At 49.5% G+C, this 23,511-nt stretch overlaps 1 protein-coding gene across 7 annotated transcripts; it reads right to left on the bottom strand.

Annotated features, from left to right (window-relative positions):
• Positions 1 to 329: 329 nt before the first annotated feature.
• IRF8 (interferon regulatory factor 8) lies at positions 330 to 23,511 on the bottom strand. Of its 7 annotated transcripts, none has more exons than XM_077983365.1 (9): positions 19,774 to 19,834; positions 19,474 to 19,648; positions 13,717 to 13,900; positions 11,234 to 11,322; positions 9,672 to 9,777; positions 8,411 to 8,458; positions 4,202 to 4,588; positions 2,729 to 2,844; positions 330 to 1,845 (listed from the first exon to the last, which is right to left on the bottom strand). In XM_077983365.1, the coding sequence occupies exons 1-9, from the start codon at positions 19,800 to 19,802 to the stop codon at positions 1,669 to 1,671; spliced, it is 1,311 nt and encodes a 436-aa protein (XP_077839491.1). In that variant the 5' UTR covers positions 19,803 to 19,834; the 3' UTR covers positions 330 to 1,668.

Raw genomic sequence — 23,511 nt, 5'->3', positions numbered from 1 at the left:
AGCTGAGATCAGGCCACTGAACTCCAGCCTGGGCGACAGAGCGAGACCATCTCAAAAGAAAAAAAAAAAAAAGAATCGCTTGAACCTGGGAAGTGGAAGTTGCAGTGAGCCGAGATCGTACCGCTGCACTCCAGCCTAGGTACAAGACATTGTCTCAAAAAAAAAAAAAAAAAAAAAAAATCCTTAAAATCCCAGTGCAATATTGTTTTAGTCCAGCGCACTGAATTAAACCTGCACGTTGCAGCCGTAACTCCCCCTTTACAGAACCCAGAATCTGGTGAGAATTGCATCGTATTTGACAGTGAGGAAAAAAATACAGTACACAGCAGTTTTAAAAAAGAGCATTTTATTTTAACAAAGAATAAAAGAGATCAATATACTGTAAATGGATACAAAAATAAATATTCATTCAGCATATTAAAGATATGTGCTTTGACATTCATTTGAATTGGAGATTCAAGCCTATTGTTATCTTATGAACAATTCAGCAAACAGGTCTGGCATTCTTAAAAATATAATGCTTTGTTGGACAAAACGGAAAAGGCACGTCCCCTGGTCTTCTCCTCGATTCACCTGTGAGCTCATCCACATCTAATGGACCTCTGGGTCTGACTGTCACCTCCACAGGCATGGCGCTGGGAAAAGGAAACTGGTTTTTCATATTTTAAACCGGAAACTCTCACGGTCACAAATCCACCATGTCACGTGAGACTTGGGAGATCGGATGAGCTGTCTCCCAAACCCCAACACCTTCCACCTTCTCAAAATGAAGGCTGACAGGTGAGGCCCCTTCCTGCCCTTTCACTGGGAGATTCTGAATGTGGGATGGTGCTGACTCAGGCTGGGCACAAAGGAGAAAGGAGGACATGGAAAATCCGACAATTCAAAGTAGAAATATTTGAAACATATGTGAAAAACATTTGGAAAGAAGACAACAGGCATCTGGGATGATTTCATTACAGAAATGAAAAAAAAATAAATTTAGTTCTAATCTTCCTGGCAACAAAGCCCCAGAGGAGAAGGATTGTCTGAATATAAAAATATACCCGTTTGCCTGGATATGAAGACATATTCCTGCACCGAATTCTAGAAAGAATATACTTTCTTCTAACAAGTCAAGAGTTTTTCTTGCACTCATTAAAGGGGGGTTTGTATCTAAATATTTTTAAATCTTATTAAAATGCATAAAAGTAAAAAGATATTTCATATAGAATCAAGCCTATGAAATCATAAATCTATAATTCTAACAAAAGATAAAGACAAAAACAACCTTGTTTTCACGAGTTGATTTTTAAACTCCAAATTCCTTTATTCGAAGCAGCTATCTGCTAATATTACTGAATGACAAGTCTTTGGAAATGATAGTTAACCAAAAATGCAGAAAGAATCACAGCAACTAATGATAATGAAGGGGAAAATGTAGAAAATAAAATGTTTAGCCACACGTTGGGGTTACAGCATCCAGGCCACCACTGACATCTCAGCAGGGCTATGCCGCCACTTTGTATTAAACGTCTACTCCTCCGAGAATGCCCTTACTAAATTAAGTGCAAAGTAAGGCATCCCACCCCAGACAGAGGGATCCACATCCTTTAATCATGATGCAGGCCACTGCAATAGGGAGATGGATGCAGGACGCAGCCGGGGTGGGGCGCCCAAGCGACACACTTAGACGGTGATCTGTTGGTTTTCTCTGAAAAACGGTCTCTGGTGTGAGGCACAAATATCTGGAAACATCCGGAAGACGTGGTCTGGCGGCGGCTCCTCGGGGGCCTGCATCACGGAGCCGGCTCCACAGCTCTTCCCAGCCTCTTCTGCCAGCTGCCGGACATAGAGCTGCTCAATCTAGATGGGAGATACAGAAAGTCAGAGGTGGAGGCGGAGGCTCCAAAGGGGATGCGCACTGTCTTTGACCCTAGCCAGGTCCTCTGATGACCCCAGTGCCACGTGAGTCCCAAGTGAATGAGCCAGAATGCCAAGAAAGGGTAAGCAGTGCTCCTGCCAACACTGTTCCATACTCCCCAGTACTGTCCCAGCTGGGACAGCCAGCACCCAGAATCCCACCATTAAAGATTAATTCCTTTGACCACATGAAATAAGGGCTGACAGTGCCCTAATCTGTCACTTAGACCTTCAGGCAACTGAACAGGTAGAATCTTTCTGGATAAGAGGCTTAGATTTAAAAAACAAAAAAGAAAAGCAGAAAACACACACACACACAGATTATGCGCCTCCCAGACACCAGAAGATGGTTCGGAAATGGCAAGAATCTGTTTCCCCCATACTGAAGGTCTTGCCTAGGCCTGCCTCCTACACAGGTGGAAATTCCGTCCTTGTGACCTCTTCTCCAGCCCAAAACTTGATCCTTACATGAGGGGGCCAGGAGACCTGAATGCAGGGCTCAAAGGTGCCCATAAGGCCGGGAAGCGGTGGCTCACGCCTGTAATCCCAGCACTTCGGGAGGCCGAGGCAGGCGGATCACGAGGTCGAGACCATCCCGGCCAACTTGGTGAAACCCCATCTCAACTAAAAATACAAAAAATTAGCTGAGCATGGTGGCATGGGCCTGTAGTTCCAGCAACTTGGGAGGCTGAGGCAGGAGAATCGCTTGAACCCGGGAGGTGGAGGTTGCAGTGAGCCAAGGTCATGCCATTGCACTCCAGCTTGGGCAACAGAGCAAGACTCCATCTTGAAAAAAAAAAAAAAAAAAAAACCTGCCCATACTTACCTGCACGAGAATGAGTTTGGAGCGCAAGGGGGCCATATCCGGAAACTCTTCCCCAAAGCACAGCACCACCCTGCCGTCGGGAAGCCGGCCCTGGCTGTTATAAAACTGCTGCAGCTCTGGAATGACACAGGCGGAGGGTGTTGGCAAGCAAGACCGAGATGACCTCCAACTCCCGCAGCAGCAGGGCTGGGGGATCAGGAGGCCCAGGGCTTAGCAGGGGCTGGGGGATCAGGAGATTCGGGGCTTAGCAGGGGTACTGCAGCAGGTAGGCCAGGGCACCATGGGATCTCAAACTGGTGGCCCTTGGGCCAAATTCCAAGCAAGGAGCTGTTGGTTTGGCCATTCCAGGTTGTTGCCGGGATTTTAAGGCCTGAGTTGAACGCCTCTCCATGGGCACAGCTGCTCAATGCTCCCTCTTATCTCTCGAGAATTCGTGCATTGCTCTTACCTGCCTGGCCCCTGGAGGCAACTGAGTTTGCAACCACCACCTGATGACACCAGGGAGGGCTGCAGCCCTCACCCGATTCTCTGACAGCCAAGTGAAAGGGTCTCAAAGTGGGGCCAGTGGACCAGCAGCAGTTGCCTTCCCTGAGAGTTCATTAGACATGCAGAATCTTGGGCCCTGCCTCAGACCCATGGAGTCAGAGGATGTGAGGCAGCCCCAGGAATCTACGTGGCAGGACGCCCCTCCATGCCGTGCCGTGCCGTGCTGCCTGCTCAGGGGTGATAACCCCGGCCTCACACCACCTCATTAGAGGGATTCCTCAGGGCTTATGCACCTGAGCCCACACACGCCACCACACCTGCCCTTCCAGGCCCCTCCTCTGGGAGTTCTCGGGCCAGTGGCAGCTGAGACCTGACACTAGCTCGGGCTGCTGCAGAGAGAGGAGCAGAGAGCATGGGGACATGGAGAAGGGAGCCGCCATCCTAGCCCTCCAGAAGACACCCAGGCTGGGATCCTACACATCCTCCTCATAGAATAATGAAAGCTGATGGGCAGCACTTAGTGCATGCAGCTGCCATCCTGAGCACTTAGTGTGCGGAAAGTCAGCGTATCTCATGACCTGCACACAGGTCCCCAGAGACCTTACTAAGACACTGTTTCGGATCCTGTGGTTGGAGCAGGGCCTCAGACTCTGCATCTCTAGCCAGCGCTCAGGGTCTCTCCACAGAACATACTCCAAAGAACATGAGGTTAAGTTCCTTTACCCTCCCGACAATCCCCTGAGGAGGGTACTGATTCTGCACCCCCACTGTACACACGGGGAAGCTGAAGCATAGAGAAGCACCGCAGGATCGCTCAGTGGGAGAGGACAGAGTGCCATTCAAAGAAGCCCCTCCTTGCCACACCATGCCCCTCGCTCCTCCACATCCCTCTGTGAGACCACAGGGCCACCCTGAGCTGCAAATGGCACATGGATAGGAGGCGTGATCTCTAAGACATGGGGGCAGCAAGGTGACGACGGTACAGACCTCGGAAGAACTGGCTGGTGTCGAAGACCTGGACCACCTCGTCGCGCTCCAGCTTGTTGGGCCTGCCCTTGCACACCACGGCGTTGCCGCTGCAGAACACGCGGCCCTGGCACAGCCGCTTGACGAACACGCCCTGCCGGCTGCTGTGCAGCAGCACCCCGCGCTCCAGGTGCCCGAACAGCTTCCGCGTCACCTGCCTCTGTCGCTCGCTGGGGATGGCGTCGGCCGGTGGGAAGCGCACCAGCTCCAGGCCCTCGGGCCCATACAGCTTGGTGCCAGGTAGCCCAGGCTGGCTCAGGGACAGGCGGCAGCCCTCGGGGCAGGTGGTGGTGGCCTGGCCCACCAGCTTGCCCCCATAGTAGAAGCTGATCACCATCTGGGAGAACGCTGTGGACGAGAGGGACACGATGAGGGTGCTGCGGGGAGACACACAGGGTCCCTCCTGCCCAAGTGCACAGTCTGTCTCAAACCCACATGGGTAACTCTTTGTGTTTCTTGAACCACTTTGATATTTCTGGGAAAATCCGTGTACTGCTTGTAGAAGTAATGTTTTTATACGCATGAACAAATATACAGAATGACTAAGGAAACCAATGACAGAAACTATGAACTACAACAGTGTTCTCTGTTCTTCTTCATTGACTCTTTAAATACAATGTCTAGAGAAGGTCTGGTAACTGTTGTAATTTACAAGTCAGGCTGCCGGCAAACCATGTTTCGATGTTTCGACAATTGTCATTTCTTATGATGATACTCTGTCTCAGAGGCACTGCTAAGGACACTGTGGTCTGCTTTCTACATTCATAACAAAAGGAAATGCTCAATTTAAACCTGAAGTTAAAGAAAATAAAGACATAATCTTTTTCTCAACAAATTCACAGTGCCCTTGGTATTTCCTGGATTTCAGATTAAGAATCTCTGCAAAACCCTCATCCAAATCTGTTCTCAGGAAAGAGTCTGAAAAACACTCCAACTAAAGCAGGGGTTCCCCAAATGTGGCACACACAGAATAATGCGGGAGGGGTGACACATGTAATCACAAGATTATTCCATCTTCAATACTCCCCCAACCTCTGATTACGATTACCTCAAAAAGCAAGCCTCAGTTTGGTGCTGATAGCTCTCTAACACTTAACACCTGTCAACCTCCCCTTTTGAATAATGGCACTGAACTTAGGGCTCCAAATTCAGGGCATTGTCGGACGTCAAGACAAATTCAATGAAAGCCAAATACAATCTTAGTCAATTCTAGCCAGACAGTATCACCTACTTATACCAGGTGGCACAGGTCTTCCTTTACAGGCAATGATAGTGGGTTCTCACTTAAAATAAGCTTTAAAAATTCAGACTTGAGGAAAAACATGATGTTAATAACAGTCCAGGCTGTGAAAACCAGTTGTGACAGTGGACCTCAAGTGACCAAAGTTTGGAAAACACTAAACTAAGGTAGGAATGCAGATAACATGTAAATGCAGGGAGGTATCTGCATTTTAATCGCCTTAAACCAAAAGAATTACATACGCTAGCAATGAGCTTAGTGAGTTTGGGGCTCCTTCTAAGTACCCCAGACCAGTTCAAGGCTGCCTTGTGGAGCCACACAAATTGTGAGGTGCCCAACTCCATGGCGCCCCCTAGAGTTGTGCAAGGCACCACATCTGGGGAGGCCTTGAGGCCATCTGTGGTCCCTGCAGACACTGCTGGGTACTCAGAACTCCTTGGACCCTCCCACTGGGCTCTGCTCCCTGCCTTATTATTTGACAACCCACCATGCACGGGCTCCATTTCCAGCCATGCTGGAGTTACACAGGTTCTAGAATCACGCAGGGTAGGAAGCCAGAGCTGCAGGAGCTCTGGTCCACCTCATTGATTTGACACTTGAGGAAACCGAAGCCTAGAGAGGGTCACCCAGAAGGAAATGGCAGCACTGGTCTCGCTCTTCCCTGCTCACCATCCTCCCTGCTGGCCTTGCTCTTCCCTGCTCACCATCCTCCCCGCTGGCCTCGCTCCTCCTCACTCACCATCTTCCCCACTGGCCTCACTCTCCCTCACTCACCATCTTCCCCACTGGCCTCGCTCTTCCCTGCTCACCATCTTCCCCCCACGCCAAGTCTGCAACTTCTGTGCTGCCTGCTGACTCCACACACTCCCCCCTTCCTTCACCCTGAAGCAACTTTTGAACTTTGTTCCAAAGGAATGAAACACTTCAGGCAACTCCGTCACCCCTTTGGCCCTTTGCCCTGTCATTTCTGGGGCCTTATCTTGGTACCAGCACCTCTCAGTCATGTGAACTGGCAGCTTCACCCAGAACAGCTAAGTGCTTCAGAGACACCTGTGCAGGAGTGTCTTAGTGACCACACGCCACAGAACGTCTTATGCTGAGAGAAGGTTCCAGCTATCAGGCTTGCACCTGACAGGTGAGAAGCCACTCACCAAGGGTTGCCCAGGTGGGAAAGGTGAGCCTTCTGCAACACTAAGGGCCCCACTGCAACCCAGCCCTGCCCTTGCAACCCACAAGAGCAGCCGTGCTGGGGAACGGCCTGACCACACAGGCAGCAACAAAGATGCCCACAGCGCAGACCCTGCAGCCCACCTGCCTGACGTGCGGTCCCAGCGCAGCCGCTGCCCAGCTGGATGACCTCGGGCAAGCTGCTTCCCCACTCTGCCTCAGGTTTTCATCAGCGAAGCAGATAAAACAGCATCCACCTCACTGGGCTGCTGTGAGGATTATCGGAGCTTATATTTGTGCTTGGCACAGGTAAGCACCAGTTAAAGAAACTGGGTAACAGGACAAATGCTTATCTACACAGACAAGACTCCTGAAGTTAGAAATCATAGCCTACGGTCTACACAGCACCCACCAGGTGCTGTGTCCAGGGCACGGGACCTACCAGCACACTTAACCCTGAAAGGTAGATTATTAATGATTATACCCATTTTCCAGGTGAGGAAACTGAGGCATGGATTTACACAGAGGTGGGGGTGGGGCTGGACAGAGGTACAAAGCTCACAGCTTCTAGAAGGACGTTTAGGATGCTCTGTGCATGAGGCAGTGGCTGTGACTCTGCTGGACTAATTCAGGGACATGCTCTCCCCAAATTGTGTCTCTGCATCTTGCTGAGACAACTCAGTTCTGTGCCTGGCTACTCCACAGCCCCCGGAAAGCATCGGTCAGCAGACTCCCAGGTCACAGCCCGGTGGCTGGTGAGCCCGGAGTCAGCCCCATGACCCAGGGCCTCCCAGAACTGAGCTCCTGTGGCAGCTGCCAGGCACAAGGAGGCCTCAAGAACAGGCTCTAGTCAGAGGCCTGCGTGACCTGGATGAGACCCTGAACTCTCAGTCTCAGTCTCCTCATCTGTGAAGCTGGAGTGAAAACAACCCCCAGCTCAAAGGGCTGCTGGGAAACAGACAAGAACTTCACGGACAGGGCATTGTCATCTCGGTAGTTTTCTTGCCTGGGTGAGAACCAACCTCCACAACCCAAAAAACTGTCCCATGCGGACCTCGGCCAGCATGCTCCTATCCCGGCCCCATTTCCTCCTCTGCCCAGAGGCCCAGCCCTAACGTCGGTGGCCCATCTGATGAGACCAGCTGCTGGCCTCCCACAGAACCAGCCAAAGCTGGGAGATGCCCCGGCTTCCCTGTTCAGAAGATGCTGTCACCATGCCTGAGTGTCAGTTCCGGGGCAGCTGGCAGAAGTGCAGCCAGGGTCCTTAGCTGCTGAGACTACACACAAAGGCCACCTCTGCCCACTGCAGGCGGGTGTGGGGACGGGACAGCTGCGGGGAGGCCCCCACTCTGTAGCACACAAAGCTACGTGACCAGGGCTCCTGAGCCTGTGAAATAGGAACAGCCGCACCCACCTAGAGGTGGCAGGCACGGGAGCCTGAGATAAGGCTCTGAGAGGCTCCATCACTCCACCTGCGGCCCCCAAAGAGGGGCAGCACTGGCATGGATGCTGGCCTGTCCCTCACTCTCTCTCCTGCAGTTACAGCCTCAAAAAGCACTCTGTCTACTTGCTGTTTCAATCCAAGAAAAGGCTCAAAAGAGGCCACTCGCCTGCTCCTGACCAAATGGTGAGGAGGAGAAATCGGGGCCTCGACTTCCACACCAGGTCCTGCTCATCCACAGAACCCCGCAACCCTGCTTGGGTCATCTGGGCTTTGTCTTCAAACAGTGCCCGTGCCCCGCTCAGCCCGGACCACCCCGTACCTGAATGGTGCGCGTCGTAGGCGGTGTACCCCGTCACCAGCGACACGCCTGCGGGAGAAACAGAGAAGCAAGCTCAGAGCCACCCAGGTGTGGTGCCCAGGGAGCTACCCCAATCGTTCCTTCTCCAAGTCCCTTAAAAGGCTGCACATGGCGGGCCAGAGGCCCCAGGGAGCACAGGCTTCCGCTGAATTCAGTGCTTTTCCCCACCAGAGCAGACAGCCATTGTTTCACAAATGCAGAAAACCAGAGTGGCAAGTCGGGGGGACTTCCTCTATGCTGTGGGATTTCTGATCATGTGTCAGTGTGACACTGTGGGGCCACATTTCCTTCCCACCTCAAGCACTTGCCCCCAGAATACCACTGGACTGCATACCCACCACCCAGGGCTTCTCTCTCAGGGAGAGCCTGGGGGTGCAAGCTAGCTTTCCAGAAGGTGTTCCTGCAGCACAGACAGAGGCGCCTTTCCAGGGGCCTCTCAATCAACACCCACGGCCTGGCAACCTTCAAGGCCTCCAGGGCCAGCTGCCACCTCCCACACTCCCACAAGGGATGTGAGGCTGTGGGGAAGACACTGAGGGAGGAAGCAACCACATTCACGGGCTGCAGAAGCCTGGGCCTGGGGGGCGGGGGCATTTCAAGCAGCTGGGGGCTCGGAGTGGCTCATCAAAAGAGCATCAAAGGATGAAAGCCTCATTTAACCCTTGTGACCCCATGGCGCAAGTCCTGGTTTCTCCATTTTATGGATGAATAAACTAAGGCTCAAGATCTGCAACTTCCCAGCGCGGGATTCAAATCCAGGGCTCTGAGCAAACTTCCTATTCCTGGTCTGAGTTCTCCTCTCCTCCAAATGCCCTGGGCTATCTTAATGTCCTAACAGACTGTCCGACTAAGGGAGCGCCCAGGGAGGGGGCGTCCGTGTGGCCAAGAGCTGCATCTTCCCTCTAGCCTTACACAAGTTCACTAGACCCTCCCCCCTGGACTTTCCGAGGAGCGTGGGGAGAGCTGGCATGGACATCACTTAAGGAAAAAGCAGCTTGTGCCCTCCTGAGAAGCAGCGGAGAGCAGGGCCAAAGGCACAGCTGGGCTCTGCCCTCATGGTGGGAAACCAGGGCCATGGTTCTTCACCTCTCAGGGCTCAGCTACCTTCAATGACACATGGATCATGACAGCAACAGCCACCCCCACTCCGTCCCTGGCTGGGGGAATGCCGTAAACCCCTTCAGGCCATGCCTGGTGACAATTCCGGGCCACCCACCCTCACCTGTGCTGGGCTGCTGCGCCCACCAGTCTGGAAGGAGCTGACTCCGACAGGCCTCCGGCGGGGAAGGGCTCCTTTTGATCATCCCCATGTAATCGTCCACAGAAGGCTGCACAGTCAGGGGAGGGAGAGGAGGGCAGCTCAGTCACTGATCTCCCACCTGGGGCTCCAGTGTTTGTAAAAATGAACAGTTCATGTGTAACTAAAACCATATTGTCACCTTTATCTCAGGACACAAAAGTCAAGCTTCACTTTGCAACCTGAAAGGCCCTAGGCCTTAAATCTACCGGGCTTAGCATTCAAACCATGTGGCCAAATTACTAGGCTCTCTGGGGGCCGCTAATAAGTTTCTTGGTCCTTTCCAGGACCTGCCTGTTGCAGACCCAGCGTTCCAAGTTATCCAACTGCCCCCAAAGCCCTGGACACACAGACAAGCTCTGAGACACCAATGAACGGTGATGCTGGCCAAAGGCTGCCATGCTTTCGAGAATCTCACTCAATGAGCCACACACAGATGTTTAATCTCTGGCCCATTCCTTAAAGGAGGCTGATAAATCCAATTATGAAATGTTTTGAAATTGCTTTTCTTGTGACCCCGGTGTAGCAATCCAATTATCTCACTCTCTCAGCTGAGTCAGCAGAAAAGCCTTCTACAGAAAACAGGACATTGGTGGAGGGCCACGAAGCCAAGAATTCACTCAGTTGGCTGCCAAAGACCACCCAGACACTTGGCAGCTGCCTCTGCAGAAGAGCAAGGCCGTTCGGGTAGGTGACATTCTGTTATCTTCATTCTCTGACAGCCTAGCTACTCTTAAGGATTCCATTATTGCTATGTTATTAAAAAGAAGAATTTAGACAGTACTCACACCACCTTTTGCAAAGGCTGCGTGAAGTTTAGTTATGCAAATGTCCAGCTTGTAATACCCATAAAAAGCATAGTTAAGAGGCCAAAGACAGAAGAAAAGGGCATCCCAATAGCTGAAACGGGCATACAAAAGCCATGTGTTCTAGGAGGCCCCGATTACCCTCTCCCTTGTAGCCTATGAGGAGTTTATGTGCAATTTGAATATGCTTGGTTATCCAGTTTTCTAATTCGTTAAGGAATAAAACCTGCACATTAAAAAGGAAGCAATCAAATAGGCATGAGAGCTGGTACAACACACCACGCCACCATGACAAGCACAGGCAGCAAGGAAAGTTTACATTTTGTTCTCTGCAGCCTGCTAGGAAGGCAAGGGAGTTCACGATGCCATTTAAAAGACTGCTGTCCATAATGTTCAAAATGTTTGAACAGTTTGGAGCTGGAAAGAACTTCACTAACACATAACAGGCAGCTCAGGCCCAGCCCTAGGGATGAAGGAGGGACTGACCTGTCGGCAGAGGCCAACCTGGGGAGGGGGCACCGAGCCAGTCCCGTTCCAGCTCTGCACAGGTGGAGATGCCACTTCCTAAGAGAGCCCGAGGCTCTGGCTGCCTTCATACAGCAAGAACGGTGCCCGTCCCTGACAGATGACATGAGACTCACCCTGGCAGGGCCAGACCCCTGAAACGCTGCCTCTGCTTACCTCCTTGATCAGCTCGTCGATTTCAGAGCGACCGCACTCCATCTCCGTGACTTCATTCACGCAGCCAGCAGTTGCCACGCCTAGTTTGCCTACAGAAAACCAGACAAACACCATGACACACGGCACGGAGGCATCACAGCCTTCACTGAAGCCATGATCCACTCTGAAAATGCTGAGTTTAAGGAAACGTTAAGTTACTGAGTGTCTTCATTGGTTTGGGAAAGACGCAGAATTTTTTTCCCATGCTTCAGTCATCTGATCAGCAAAGTCAAAAGAGAGAAGTTGGTGGCGGTGGTGGTAGTTGTTTCTGCTAACACTTTTAAAGGATAAATACAGCATTTTGGTCTCTTTCTTCTATTTTCTGAAGTCAAAAATGAATCTGTATCAGATATACTTTACAGCAAGCATTTGCTAACCTAAGAAGGTTACATTTATAAGCCAGGGCATTTGAAAACACTCAAAGATTTCCTGGCAAAATGTGTTGGCAGGTTGGGGTCTTTTTTGTATTGCCAGTTGGCAGGAAATCTCTTTATGGCTTTTCCAAATATACACATGTGCATCAGTGCACATAGCCATGCCCACACACGCACCGCAGCACCCTCACTGATGCCCAGTGGGCATCAGCCGTAATCACAAACCGCCTAAAGGTGCACAGCGTCCACAGGAGCACGCTGGGCCAGCCTCTGCTCTTTCCCTTCTCATGCCGCTTCCTCAGTCGACAACTTACCTTATGAAGTTTATCAGTGTGAGACATATCACAACCAACAAACACAAAAATTCATTATTCCCAGTGACCCACAGAATTTACCCACTCTTTCCTCCTGGCTGAATTTGGATTCCATTTCGATAGATTGAAGAATTCACTGAGAAGCTACTGATGGGGAAGTAGGGAGCAGGTGGGGCGCCCACCATGGAGCCTGCAAACCACTGAAGTTCAGAGGAGAGTGGGCCCCTGTAGGCAATTATGCAAATGCTACGTTGCTTCACCCCTGAGAACCTCCTGCTGCTTCTTTAACATCACTATCAGGTGATGCTGGCCACACCCCATGCTATAAACAAGTCGGGGTCACCTGCCGGTTCAAGCCTGACTCATCTTGCGGGTGGGAGTGGGGGCCAAAATAAACTTCTCTATTCCTTCAAATCACAATTTACTCTTTGGTGACAAAAAAAAATTGCCCAAAACTGGGAAATGAGGCAAAAAGATGACTGCTTAGCCTTTCAGGGCCACCCTGGACTATTATGTAGAGATTTCCTCCTGGAGGCACCCGATTCTCCAAGGGAAGGTCAGTTTGTTGGCCTTACTATTTAGTATTGATCAGGGTTCTGGGTCAGTAGAGTTAGGTGTTAACTATGGATGATTAGGCTACAAACGCCCCAAACCGCAGTTGTACTGTCCAGGTCGGGCATCAGGTTTGGCTCAGCTTTCTCGTTCATGGGCCACATTCACCAGCGCCTCGGGTTCTCTGTCCACCGTCTTTACCACCATGCTGCCTCCCTCATAACGATTAAACAACTCTCTGACACAGATTCGCTATATATTTGTTTGAGTCACAATTTTAACTTTTAAAAAAATTCTAAGTCAACACCCCCACAGTGGGAAGAGTCAAAACGTCAAACTTCTGCACAGCCCCAAGAAGTTTTGGGGGTTTCTATTTCTTACAGGCATTCATGGACTACTCAGAAGCTTAAAAGGAGAAAGTCAGAGTGGGTTATTCTAAAAGCCCCATTCAGTGGCTCAGAAAATCAATGTGTTAAAAGCATGTTGTAAACCAGTGCTGGTAATTAGGTTTTATCTCATAAATCAGCTACAATTCACAGCAGCGGCACAGCACAGGGCTTTGAGAAGGATTCTGAGGCCAGATCCCAGCTCAGCACTTTGGGACTGATTTTAGTGATGTAGGACCAGGGTGCGGCATGTTTTTGCTGTCCTGCTTTAATCTGTCACAAATGTTTTCTTGGGATTTGAGAGCTGGAAGAAACCTCGGGAATGATCACATCCCAGAGTTCCCAAATAATGATCAGGATCTAATAACACATTGAGGCATATCCCATCTCCAACAATGAAGCCCATGGTGCCATCTTTGACGACTTCATCTGACAGCTTTACTCCCAACCCTCATGATCCAGTCCTTCTGCGGCCACCATATTTTCCCCCAGCCTCCTCTGCAAGCTACTGGAAAATGAAAGGATTCCTCATCAGAAACTGCTGGAGGATGCTTATTCCTGTCCAGGGGGGCCCTACACATGTCTGTGGTCTGGCAGCAAGTGGGGCACAGGCTGGGCTGCACCCAGTCTCCTCCGCCCTTCCCTCCAAGGTCACTGGAAAGAGATCTCAATCTCTGCTTATGCAAAGGAGAGAACTACTTTGTTTAACTGAAACCATGTGCCCCAGACCCTGTGTCTACCCCAGACCCAAGCTCTGTGGTGAAGGCTGCAGGCCAGGGCAGCTTCCGGAAGGTTTGATACCCATAAAGGATAGTTACATTTTTGCTCTTCCTCAGGAACAATTCGGTAAACTTTGTATGGCTCGGAAATGTCCAGCTGGGACCGGTCCGTCACTTCCTCAAAATCTGGGCTCTTATTCAAAGCACAGCGTAACCTCGTCTTCCAAGTGGCTGGTTCAGCTTTGTCCCCTTCTTTAAACTTCCCTTTAAAAACTGCCCAGGCCTGAAGAAAGAAACAGAAGCACATTAAATTCACGGCCGACTCCAATCACAAATATCTGTCACCATGACCAGGACCCCACACATCCTTCCCTTCCCACGAGTCTTTGTTGGCCATCAACTCTCATTCAATTTCAGGACCCAAGGCGACTCCAATCATGTCTGGAGACCAGATGTGAAAAGACCCAAGCCAGGGAGGGGGTCCTCCAGGTTCACACAGCTGAGTCAGAAGTCAAACCCAGGCCGAAGGCTCCTCCAACCCTGGAGTGTGCCTTTTAGCCAAGCCCTTCCCTGGCTGAAGAGCTGGAGACACCTGAGGTTTACACAGCACAAAGAGGAAGTTGCATATGGTTTCACCAGAGCGTTCAAAACAAAGAACAACTTGTTGCTTTTTCGGATCAACCCCTAAAATTTAGCATGAAAAGAGAACATTTGCAAAAAGTCAAAATGGTCATCCATCGCCCTGTTACTTTTAATAGAAATTTTGTTTTGCATTTTTGCATTTATTCTAGACTTTTCCCCCCAGGTGCTGTTTAAAATGTAATGAAGTATTTTCCCTTCATTGTGTGTGTTTTTTTAACAGATCTGTTTTCTAACTTCTCCAAGCCTTAGGATCTGAACTAGGACCAGAAATTCAAAGCCGATATCTTAAAGTCATAATGTAGAATGGTGAATGGACAGGTGAATGGACAGATTTTAAGATTGCAAAACGGGAATACAGACACACCAACTAGGAGGAAACCACAGTCAGATGAGAATTATCTTCGGTTCCAGGAAAAATCAGACAGTGTCCTCCAGCCTAACATGATAGGAGATCTGTAGGGAATTCCCAATCCCATTCAGGAAAATGCAATTCCAAGAGGTAAGTAACTTTCGCACAGTCACCCAGTCTGAGATTAAATGCCAGCTGTACCCACTTCCAACCCAACAGTTTCTCCACCACTGCAAGTGTTCTCAGGTCCTGGGAAGCTTGTGAAAAATGCAGATTCCTGGGCCTTGCCCCTCAAGATTCTCACTGGGGAAGTGGGGTTGGGTCTAGGTGGCTATCTTTTTTTATTTATTTTTATTTATTTATTTATTATTTATTGAGACGGAGTCTCACTCTGTCACCAGTCTGCAATGCAGTGGCGCAATCTCAGCTCACTGCAACCTCCACCTCCCAGGTTCAAGCGAATTCTCCTGCCTCAGCCTCCCAAGTAGCTGGGACTACAGGTGCGCACCACCATGCCCAGCTAATTTTTGTATTTTTAGTAGAGACGAGGTTTCACCATGTTGGCCAGGATGGTCTTGATCTCTTGACCTCCCAGAGTGCTGGGATTACAGGCGTCAGCCACCGCACCCAGCCCAGGTAGCTGTCTTTAGCCAGTATCCCAGGGATTCGGATTTAGCTACCCAAGAGACCACACTTCCAGAAACTCCATCATGCCCCCATGAGTCACAGCTCCTTTAAAATAGCCCAGACTGTTTTTCCTCTCAAAAAAGACAAGAATGCTTACTGCTCAAGGCCAATGCTGTCTACTCTGTTGATGCAAAATGTTGCACCTCTACCTAGGGTAAAGAAACTGGAAGAACATTCCTACTAGTGAGCATAAGTGGTAGTTTCCTTATGTGACATTGATGTAAAACTCCCCGCTAAAAATATTTCTTAAAGTACACGGTCTTTAATGTTCTCCTTCATTAACTGCTTCACTGACCAGGCATTACTTTGGGTTTTGTTGCTGTTGTTTATTTTTAAAGAAATAAAAGAGCAAACCATGTACTAAATGAACTGTAGTTTCCAATTTTTATTACCTTAAATCAGGGTTTCCCCACTGTGGCAAGCCTGACATGTCAGCTGGGACCCTTCTTTGTGGTGGGGTAGTCCTGTGGATTGTAGAATATTCAGTGGCATCCCTAGCCTTGACCCACCAGATGCCAAGAGCACCCCTCTCCTAGCTGTGACAACCAAAAATGTCTCCAAACATAGCCAAGTGTTCCCTGGAGGGTAAATCATGATACCTCCCCCATCTGAGAACCACTGAGTTAACCCACATCCCAAATGGGCCTTGAAATGCACAGATTTCATGGCAACATTGTGATCAGCTGGTACACATACACAGCTGCGGTGCCTGTAAGGCACTGCCATATTCACTCGTTCATGCCAAGCTCACACTCACCCCAAGAGCAAGGCCAGGCCACATCATCCATCGCAGCAGGGCCCATGGCCAGGAGGCATCCAGGACCACCATCGGGTATGTGGCTTGCAGCCTGCCCTGAACTCTGTGACACAGCAGGCACCTGGCCCTCTCCCAGCCTCTCTAGCCAGCATTAAAAGGTCAACTTAGCTTGATGATCTCTCAAGATCCTTCTTGAGCTACAGCAAAAACTAGACATGAGAGTGATTTCAAGGCTCCCTGCAGCCAGCAACAGTCACTATGGCTCATTCAGCCTCCGCCATAACTTCTTCCTCCTGTTGACGCACAACTCAGGCTGACAGCATTGAACTCAGACCAGGAGGTCTTCCTAATTTAATATGATTGTTTCATGTTGTATTTTTTTAATTAAATGTTATTTTTCCCTTCAAGGCCTGCTGAATTAGAAAAAACTGTGCTACTGAGTTTTAACTCATTCAGGCCTGTTACGATGCCTGATACAACCATGAATCATAACCTTCACTTAACTAGATCTTCCCCCTTCTTGTCATGTCAAGGAGGTGAAGTACTTTTTAAAAACTAAATGAGCTGATATCAGGGCCTCATCAGTGTACTCAGGGCTGGTACAAAATGAGCTCAATGTTTTTTCAATTTCTCTTCTGTGATCTATACCATGAGGGCGGCCTCAGGATGACGTCTGCAGACAATGAGGGATCTTGGGTAGCTAAATCCGAATCCCAGGGCCACTGATATAAGTGGCCTCTTTTACCACTCACTTATTATGGAAGAAACTAAACTCATAAATTTCTTTCTTAACTCCTAAATTGTTGAAAGGTTTTCTTTGAACAGTTGAAAGAAACAAGAGTCTACATAACCGAAAAATCCCTAAGATGGCTCTATCTGACCGAGGTTGACTTCATCCAACAGCCAAAGACCTATCCAGCCAACGTCACAGAGACAGGCCTCTCAGAGGACGGATGGGAACAAGCATAGCTCAGGGAAGCACCTGATGGGCTCTTGTTGGTGTCATGTCTCCAGTGGCACTGGTGGCCCTCCCGACGGCCTCCCCGCTCCAGTGGGCACCCGCGTCTCCCTCCTGGCCCCATTCCTGCTGAGATTGTAGACTCATTTCAGATTGCCACATCAGGCGACTGCGTAACCAACGGAAACATTGGGAATCTTGCACATTTTTCTCAACACTGTTGAAACGGCCATGAAGAACATTGCATAAGATGTATAAATCTGGGGCTTTATTTCATTACCCCCCGAGCACAAGTTGAAGCAGGGAATGGGGTGAAGGGAGAAGCTTAGTCTCTGTCAGCAAGCCACATGTCAGGGCTACACAGCCTAGTCCAGCACCCTGTGCCATGTCTTAAAGATGTTTTACTGATGTCCAACTTGCAACTGTGCCCTCAACACCCAACACCTCTGGTTAAGTCTGTTGATCCTGGCAGTGGCCAGCTCTTATCAGGGTTCTCAGTGGGGAGGGGAAGACTCTGGCCCTCAGGAGACATTTGGCAATGTACAAGACATTTTTTATTGTGACAGTAGGGAAGGGGATGCTACTGGCACCTGGTGGGTAGAGGCCAGGGATGCCACTAAACATCCCACAAGGCCTAGGGAACCCTTACAACAAAGAATTGCCCAGACCCAGGCATCAACAGTGGCAAGGCAGAGAAATTCCGGCTTTTGGGGTTATCTATAATGCAGAGTTCCCAATCGACTGGATGGGACTCTGATACTGTTTAAATCTGCAGTCCTTCCCAAGAGAAGGTCACCATGATGCCAAAGGCAAAAAAAAAAAAAAAAAAAAAAAAAATCTGCAATCAAACAAGAGAGAAATCCACAACAGCACTAAGGGTGAGGAAGCAGGCAGTGGTATCACAAAATTCACTGGTGCTGAGGCTCCCTGACCTGGGGTTCTTCATCAGAAAGAATCTGGAGATGTGGGGGCACCAAGGGACCCCCTCGAAGGTGAGTGCAAAGCATTCCCTTGTCCCCATATTCCTTGGAGTGGTCAGTAATGGGCATCAGATTCTCAAGAAGACCAGCAACCTCAAATTGCAGATTTAACAGAATTACTGAAATGCACAGCCCCGCTGCAAACATCGGTCAGGCAAAGATGTGCAAGACCAAAATGCATCTTAAGCCACCTTTGACCTATTTATGGTCCACTCTGGGGTTAAGGTGTGATCTTTTGTCATTTTTGTTCTCTGGTGTCAGGGGATCGTCATCTGTGGCTGGGAGTCCAGCACTGTCATGGGGTCCTACAGCCTTGACTCCCTCCACACCTTGTTTGTGGTCTCAGGTCTGATTCTGGCCCCCAACAACTCAGCCCCCTTTGCCCGTCTCTCACACCCACTCTCCTCTCCCCATCCCTGGCCCCCAAATGCAAGAGAATAAGCACACATGGCAATGGCTTATAACCTGGGCTATGATTCAGTCTACGTGTAGTGTCCACATTTGCAAACGTGGAAGTCTAGGCTTGACCTTGACCTAGGGCTCCGAATCTCCCAGAGGTGAAACCTGGACATCTGGAGCCTTAGGGATGCCCACACAGCACTCTGATGACCCACAAGGAACTCAATAGCCCAGCTGGTCTGCAGAGCTGGGTTGCCCCAATTCCTGGTTCCTCTGTCTGAATCTAGGTGTAATGGCAAGAAATCTCTGTTGATCAGCTATTCTGGAGTTAGGACCAAGGGTTCACAGTTGGGCCATCTTGCATTTGAATGCTGGCTCCATCATACAAGAACTGTGAGACCTTAACAAGTCACTTCTCCTCTCAGCGCCTCTATAGAATGAGGGTGGGAACAGCATCTACCACACAGGATCGTGTGAGCAGAAAACAAGCCGTGGGCCAGGCCTGGCACAGAACAAACCCTCCATCACATCTCTCCACACATGGGGAACTCATTACTCTCAAGGGAGGTGAGACCAGTTTTAGACATCTGCTGCAGGTTCACAACCCCCTACACGACCCAGCCCCCAAAGGAATGACGGATGGCATCTCACCCTCCTGAGCTGGCCCTACAATGCCAGGCAGAAGTATCAGCTTTGAAAGAACAAGGACTGAAACCTTCCCTGGTATATGCATCGCCTCTGACGGAAGCCCGCGGGAAAAGGTCTTAGTGTGAGGGTCTCCAAGAAGTCTTTTCTCCCACTTGGCTCATCAGGAAAAGGAAACGGCAGAAAAGGGAAGAAAAGAGGCTTCGACCCCCTCATCAGAATACAAGTGACCACAAAAGTGACTCTGTCTCTCAAGAGACGTGATATCAGTTCATGTACATTTTTGAGACACATTCTGCACTCCTGAACCAATGTTTGCTTTTTTAAAAACTGGATTACTTTTTAAGTAAATGAGAAAGACGTCACTCAACATCTCCACCAGTCCATGGGGGAAAGGAGACACTGTGCCCACAGAGAGGAAGCGAGCTGGGGTCTTTACCTTGAAAATGGAGGCATCCACTTCCTGATTATAATCTTGCTTGCCAGCGTGTTTCCAAGGGATCCGGAACATGCTCTTCTCGTCATTCTCCCAAATCAGTCCTGGATACATGCTACTGTCAATCTGCTCGATCAGCCACTGTCGAAGCCGCCGACCACCATTTCGGTCACACATCCTTGGAAAGACAGAAACACATGCTGCGATATTACGGATATTGTCTCATTCATCACAGCAACCCAAAAACTGCTAACAGGAAACTCAGAGGTTTGCAGCAAAGGTGCTGGCTTGGGGGAAACCCACAGATTCAGGGACTCCGGGACACCTGCCATGAGAAGGCAATGCTGGCCTCCGTGACCTCACAGCCCTGAATGCAAACTGAAAGCTCCATGGGAAACCTGCAGCCACCTGAAGCCACCAGCAGCCCCCTGCGGGCCCCTCCCACTGTGCTGGCTGTGCTCCTTCCAGCTTTCACTGGCCCTTTCCTTTCAGGCAGATACAGCCACAGTGAACAGCTCCAGTTTTAGCACAAGACTGGAAGGGAAGGGGAAATCACTTCTACAGCACCGGGTTCCTTCACCGAGCAGCCCATTAGCCTAAGAACTGACTGGGTTACTGGATGCCCAGCTGGCCCCATATTCCCTGATAGAATACAGCGTCTGTGCCATCTGAGAAAGAGGAGGCCCTCAGGCTAGCCCGTCTAAACAGCTGTTCCTTCACAGTGATAAGAGCACGAGTTTAAGAATGAGACAGAACCGCAATCTCATTCAAGTCCTGCCACGGCTCAGCTGGGAGACCCTGGATCAGCATTTAATCTCAGGGCATCAGCTACCCAGTCCCAGATGAAACTCAGGAAAAACTACCAGTACTGGGTGTAGGGAGAACTCAGATGGTATACAGAAAGCAACTGAGACAGGGCCTGGACCTTACACGCCAGATGTCATTATTATTATCCAAACTTCCTGGGCAACTCCTATGACCAACTGAAAGACAGAGACAAGCGTGAGGGAATAAACAGCAGCTACAGAACAGGGCAAAGTTCACTGGGTTCCTCTTCCAGAAGATGTCCCACTCTAGGGACCTAACCATCCCAGGGCACCCAAAGACATCCTTTGGAAGAACATTCTTACCCAAGTAGACAGCTTCCCCAACAGCACAGAGAAAGAGAGAGAGAACTAGCATGACCTATCGACTTAGAGCCAACATTTCCAAGAACAGTGCTGGAAATCCCCGAGACAGCTGGATAGACGCCCACCCCAAAAAAATATATATATAGCATTTTTATTCTTCTGATTAAAATGTGACCTCTTTGGGCAAACGAGTTTGAAACAATCAGCAGTAACAAGACATAACGTCCCAAAATATGGTAGAGCCATGCTGGTCTAGAAAGCAAAATATCAATCAGAACCTTCACAAGAAGTACACATTCTGGAAACTCCAGCCACCCTGCAGGTGGCCATGAGATGGGAAACAGGGCCAGGTCCTAGGGAGGAAGAGGTGGGATTTCTTAAATTCTCCATCCAACAACCTCAGTTGGGCATTTATTGATTTAAAGGGAGTGAATTCAATTTTTTTTTTCTTTAGAGACAGGGTCTTGCTCTGTCATCCAGGCAGGAGTGCAGTGGTGCTATCACAGCTTGCGGCAGCCTGGAACTCCTGGGCTTATGCGATTCTCCTGCTTCAGCCTCTTGAGTAGCTGGAACTACAGACATGTGCCACCACACCCAGATATATATTTTAGAAACAGGGTCTCGCTATGTTGCCCAGCCTGGTCTTGAACTCTTGGTCTCAAGTGATCCCCCCACCTCAGCCTCCCAAAGTGCTGCGATTACAGGTGTGAGCCACTGCGCCCACACAAATGAGACCTTGGTTTGAAAACTCAGAACTCTGGCAAAGACTTTTCTCTAACCAGACCTTGCGATGTCACTTGAGCCTCTCCCTGAGGCTTCCTCACCTGTAAGTTGAGAGGCTATATCTCAAGAGACCCAGAATTCTAAAGCAGGCCACGGTGTTTATCATGAAGAAGGGACAGACTTAGGAGAGGGTACCTGAGAAGAGAACTGGAACACCATGACCAAAGACCGCACCCCCCGCCGAAAGTTAGCAGCTCTTTGCCGGGGCAAGGTAGAAAAATTTCTCCTAGACTGAGGAATGAGCTGCATAGAGGTGGCCAGAACACAACAGAGGGGTTGGCATTTGAGAATTTCAACTAAATGAGACAGTTCCCCTGATTTCCTTGCTACAAGTTTCTTAAACTAGAATCCACAGTCCCTGAGCCTCCTGCAACCAAAAGCAAAATTTTGTTAGTACAGGCATTTTTCTAGAAAGAGGGTCAAAACTTTGTCATCAGGATTCCTAATGGATTCATAACATCTAAACTGTTGGGGACAACTGTCTTGGTGATTTACAGGAAAAAGAAATTAAAAGGAAAAAGAGAAGAGTGAGTCACAGCATCTGAAAGCTGAAAAATACTTTAGAAATCATCTAATCCAGCCCCCTCTTTACTTAACAGAGGAAAAACTGAGGCCCAGAGAGGCACGGCAAATACCAAGGCAATCAGCAGACTGTGTTGGAACCCATGCCAGCGCCCCAACCCCAGCAGCAGCTTATTTCGCACATGGTGCAGAGAAGAGCCATGGTTACATTACAAGATCTCTGCACATGTGCAGCCCCGTCTGAGTGTCCTTCGTGGTCTCCTCCAAGATTCTAAGTAACATCAAAAGCCTGAGATTCTATTACAATTATGATCCATAATGATTTATTAAACATTAACAAATTAATTCCACCAAATGCCCAGCCAGGAAAAATTAATAAGTATAGTCACATGTTTATAACTTCCTCTTCTTGATTTTGAGGTAATCTATTGGCCAAGCCCTATCTGCAGCCCTATAAATGTACCCAGCAGTCAGGCTTTCCAGGCGAGATGTGATAAGAGGCTGCCCTGGGCCCACCTAATCCAAATTACAGGACACACCTGAGCAGGCAGCAGCAGAACCCACCCTCTCCCCTTCCTCGGAGGGCCCCAGGGCACTCGCTGTGGCCTGGCATACCCTCATCACTAGACCAGAAAGCACCAAAGCCATTTCTCTCTCTGGCACCAACCTTCCTTCAGTGACTGAATCACTCCCAAATATTTTCATAGAGGAAGCTGCCATAACCCAAAAGGACAAGCTTAGAACTGTCATTTTAACTACTAGCTCTTACCTTTGGTTTAAAAAAGAAAGTGGGGGGCCACTGGTTGGGGAGACTTCTTAAAATTCTGGAAAATTCAGTCTCTAGTTTCCATTCGTAAAGCCTTTCACAGCTCTGGGTAAGTAACACATCTCACCTTAGGAAAGTCTGTCCTCTGTATTGAGACTCATCTTACAAACAATGTTCTTTAAATAAATTTTTTCAAACAATGTTTTTGTGAGCTGTGGCCGGTATACAGACTCTCTTGCCAAGGACGACTGGGCTGTGATGCAAGAAAAGGACCTCAAGCCAGACTCAGAAATCTTAATTGACTGTCATTAAACAGAATTTTAGAACCAGTCTGTTCCCACCTTCACAAACTAGCCCTCGATAACGACTGGTTATTGGGCAGTTCCAGAATTCTGACCCTTCAAGCATTATTCCACGTGGTAGAATTTCAGTGGAATGATAGAGCGAGTTTCAAGATTCGGGGTTGCTATTGCCCTTCATATGAGCTCTCCTAACGTTTTCCACGCAAACCAGATTTAAAGAAAAATGATATTTTTAAAAAGGCAACTATCTACCAATCTTTGGAAACAGGCAAACAATCATCAACGACTTGGGCATTCAGATTGGACTTAGGTGGCTGGAAAATAAGCAAAAAGCAGAGAGGGACACGGACGGCCACTGAGCAGCGCCTGGGGACATTACGGTAGGTAGTTCCACCCCCACGCCCCGCCTGGTGTCGGGGACCCCGCGGGACCCGAACGCGCGGAACACGGGCGCCCTGCCCGCCCAGTGTGCCTACCTGCCGCCGCCCTGCCGCCGTCTCGCCGCCCGCGTTCCCACGCTTGCTGCCGCGCTCCAGGC

This window comes from Macaca mulatta, chromosome 20, assembly GCF_049350105.2.
Source record: "Macaca mulatta isolate MMU2019108-1 chromosome 20, T2T-MMU8v2.0, whole genome shotgun sequence".
NCBI classification, from domain to species: Eukaryota; Metazoa; Chordata; class Mammalia; order Primates; family Cercopithecidae; genus Macaca; species Macaca mulatta.
This window is presented reverse-complemented; position numbering and strand designations above follow the sequence as displayed.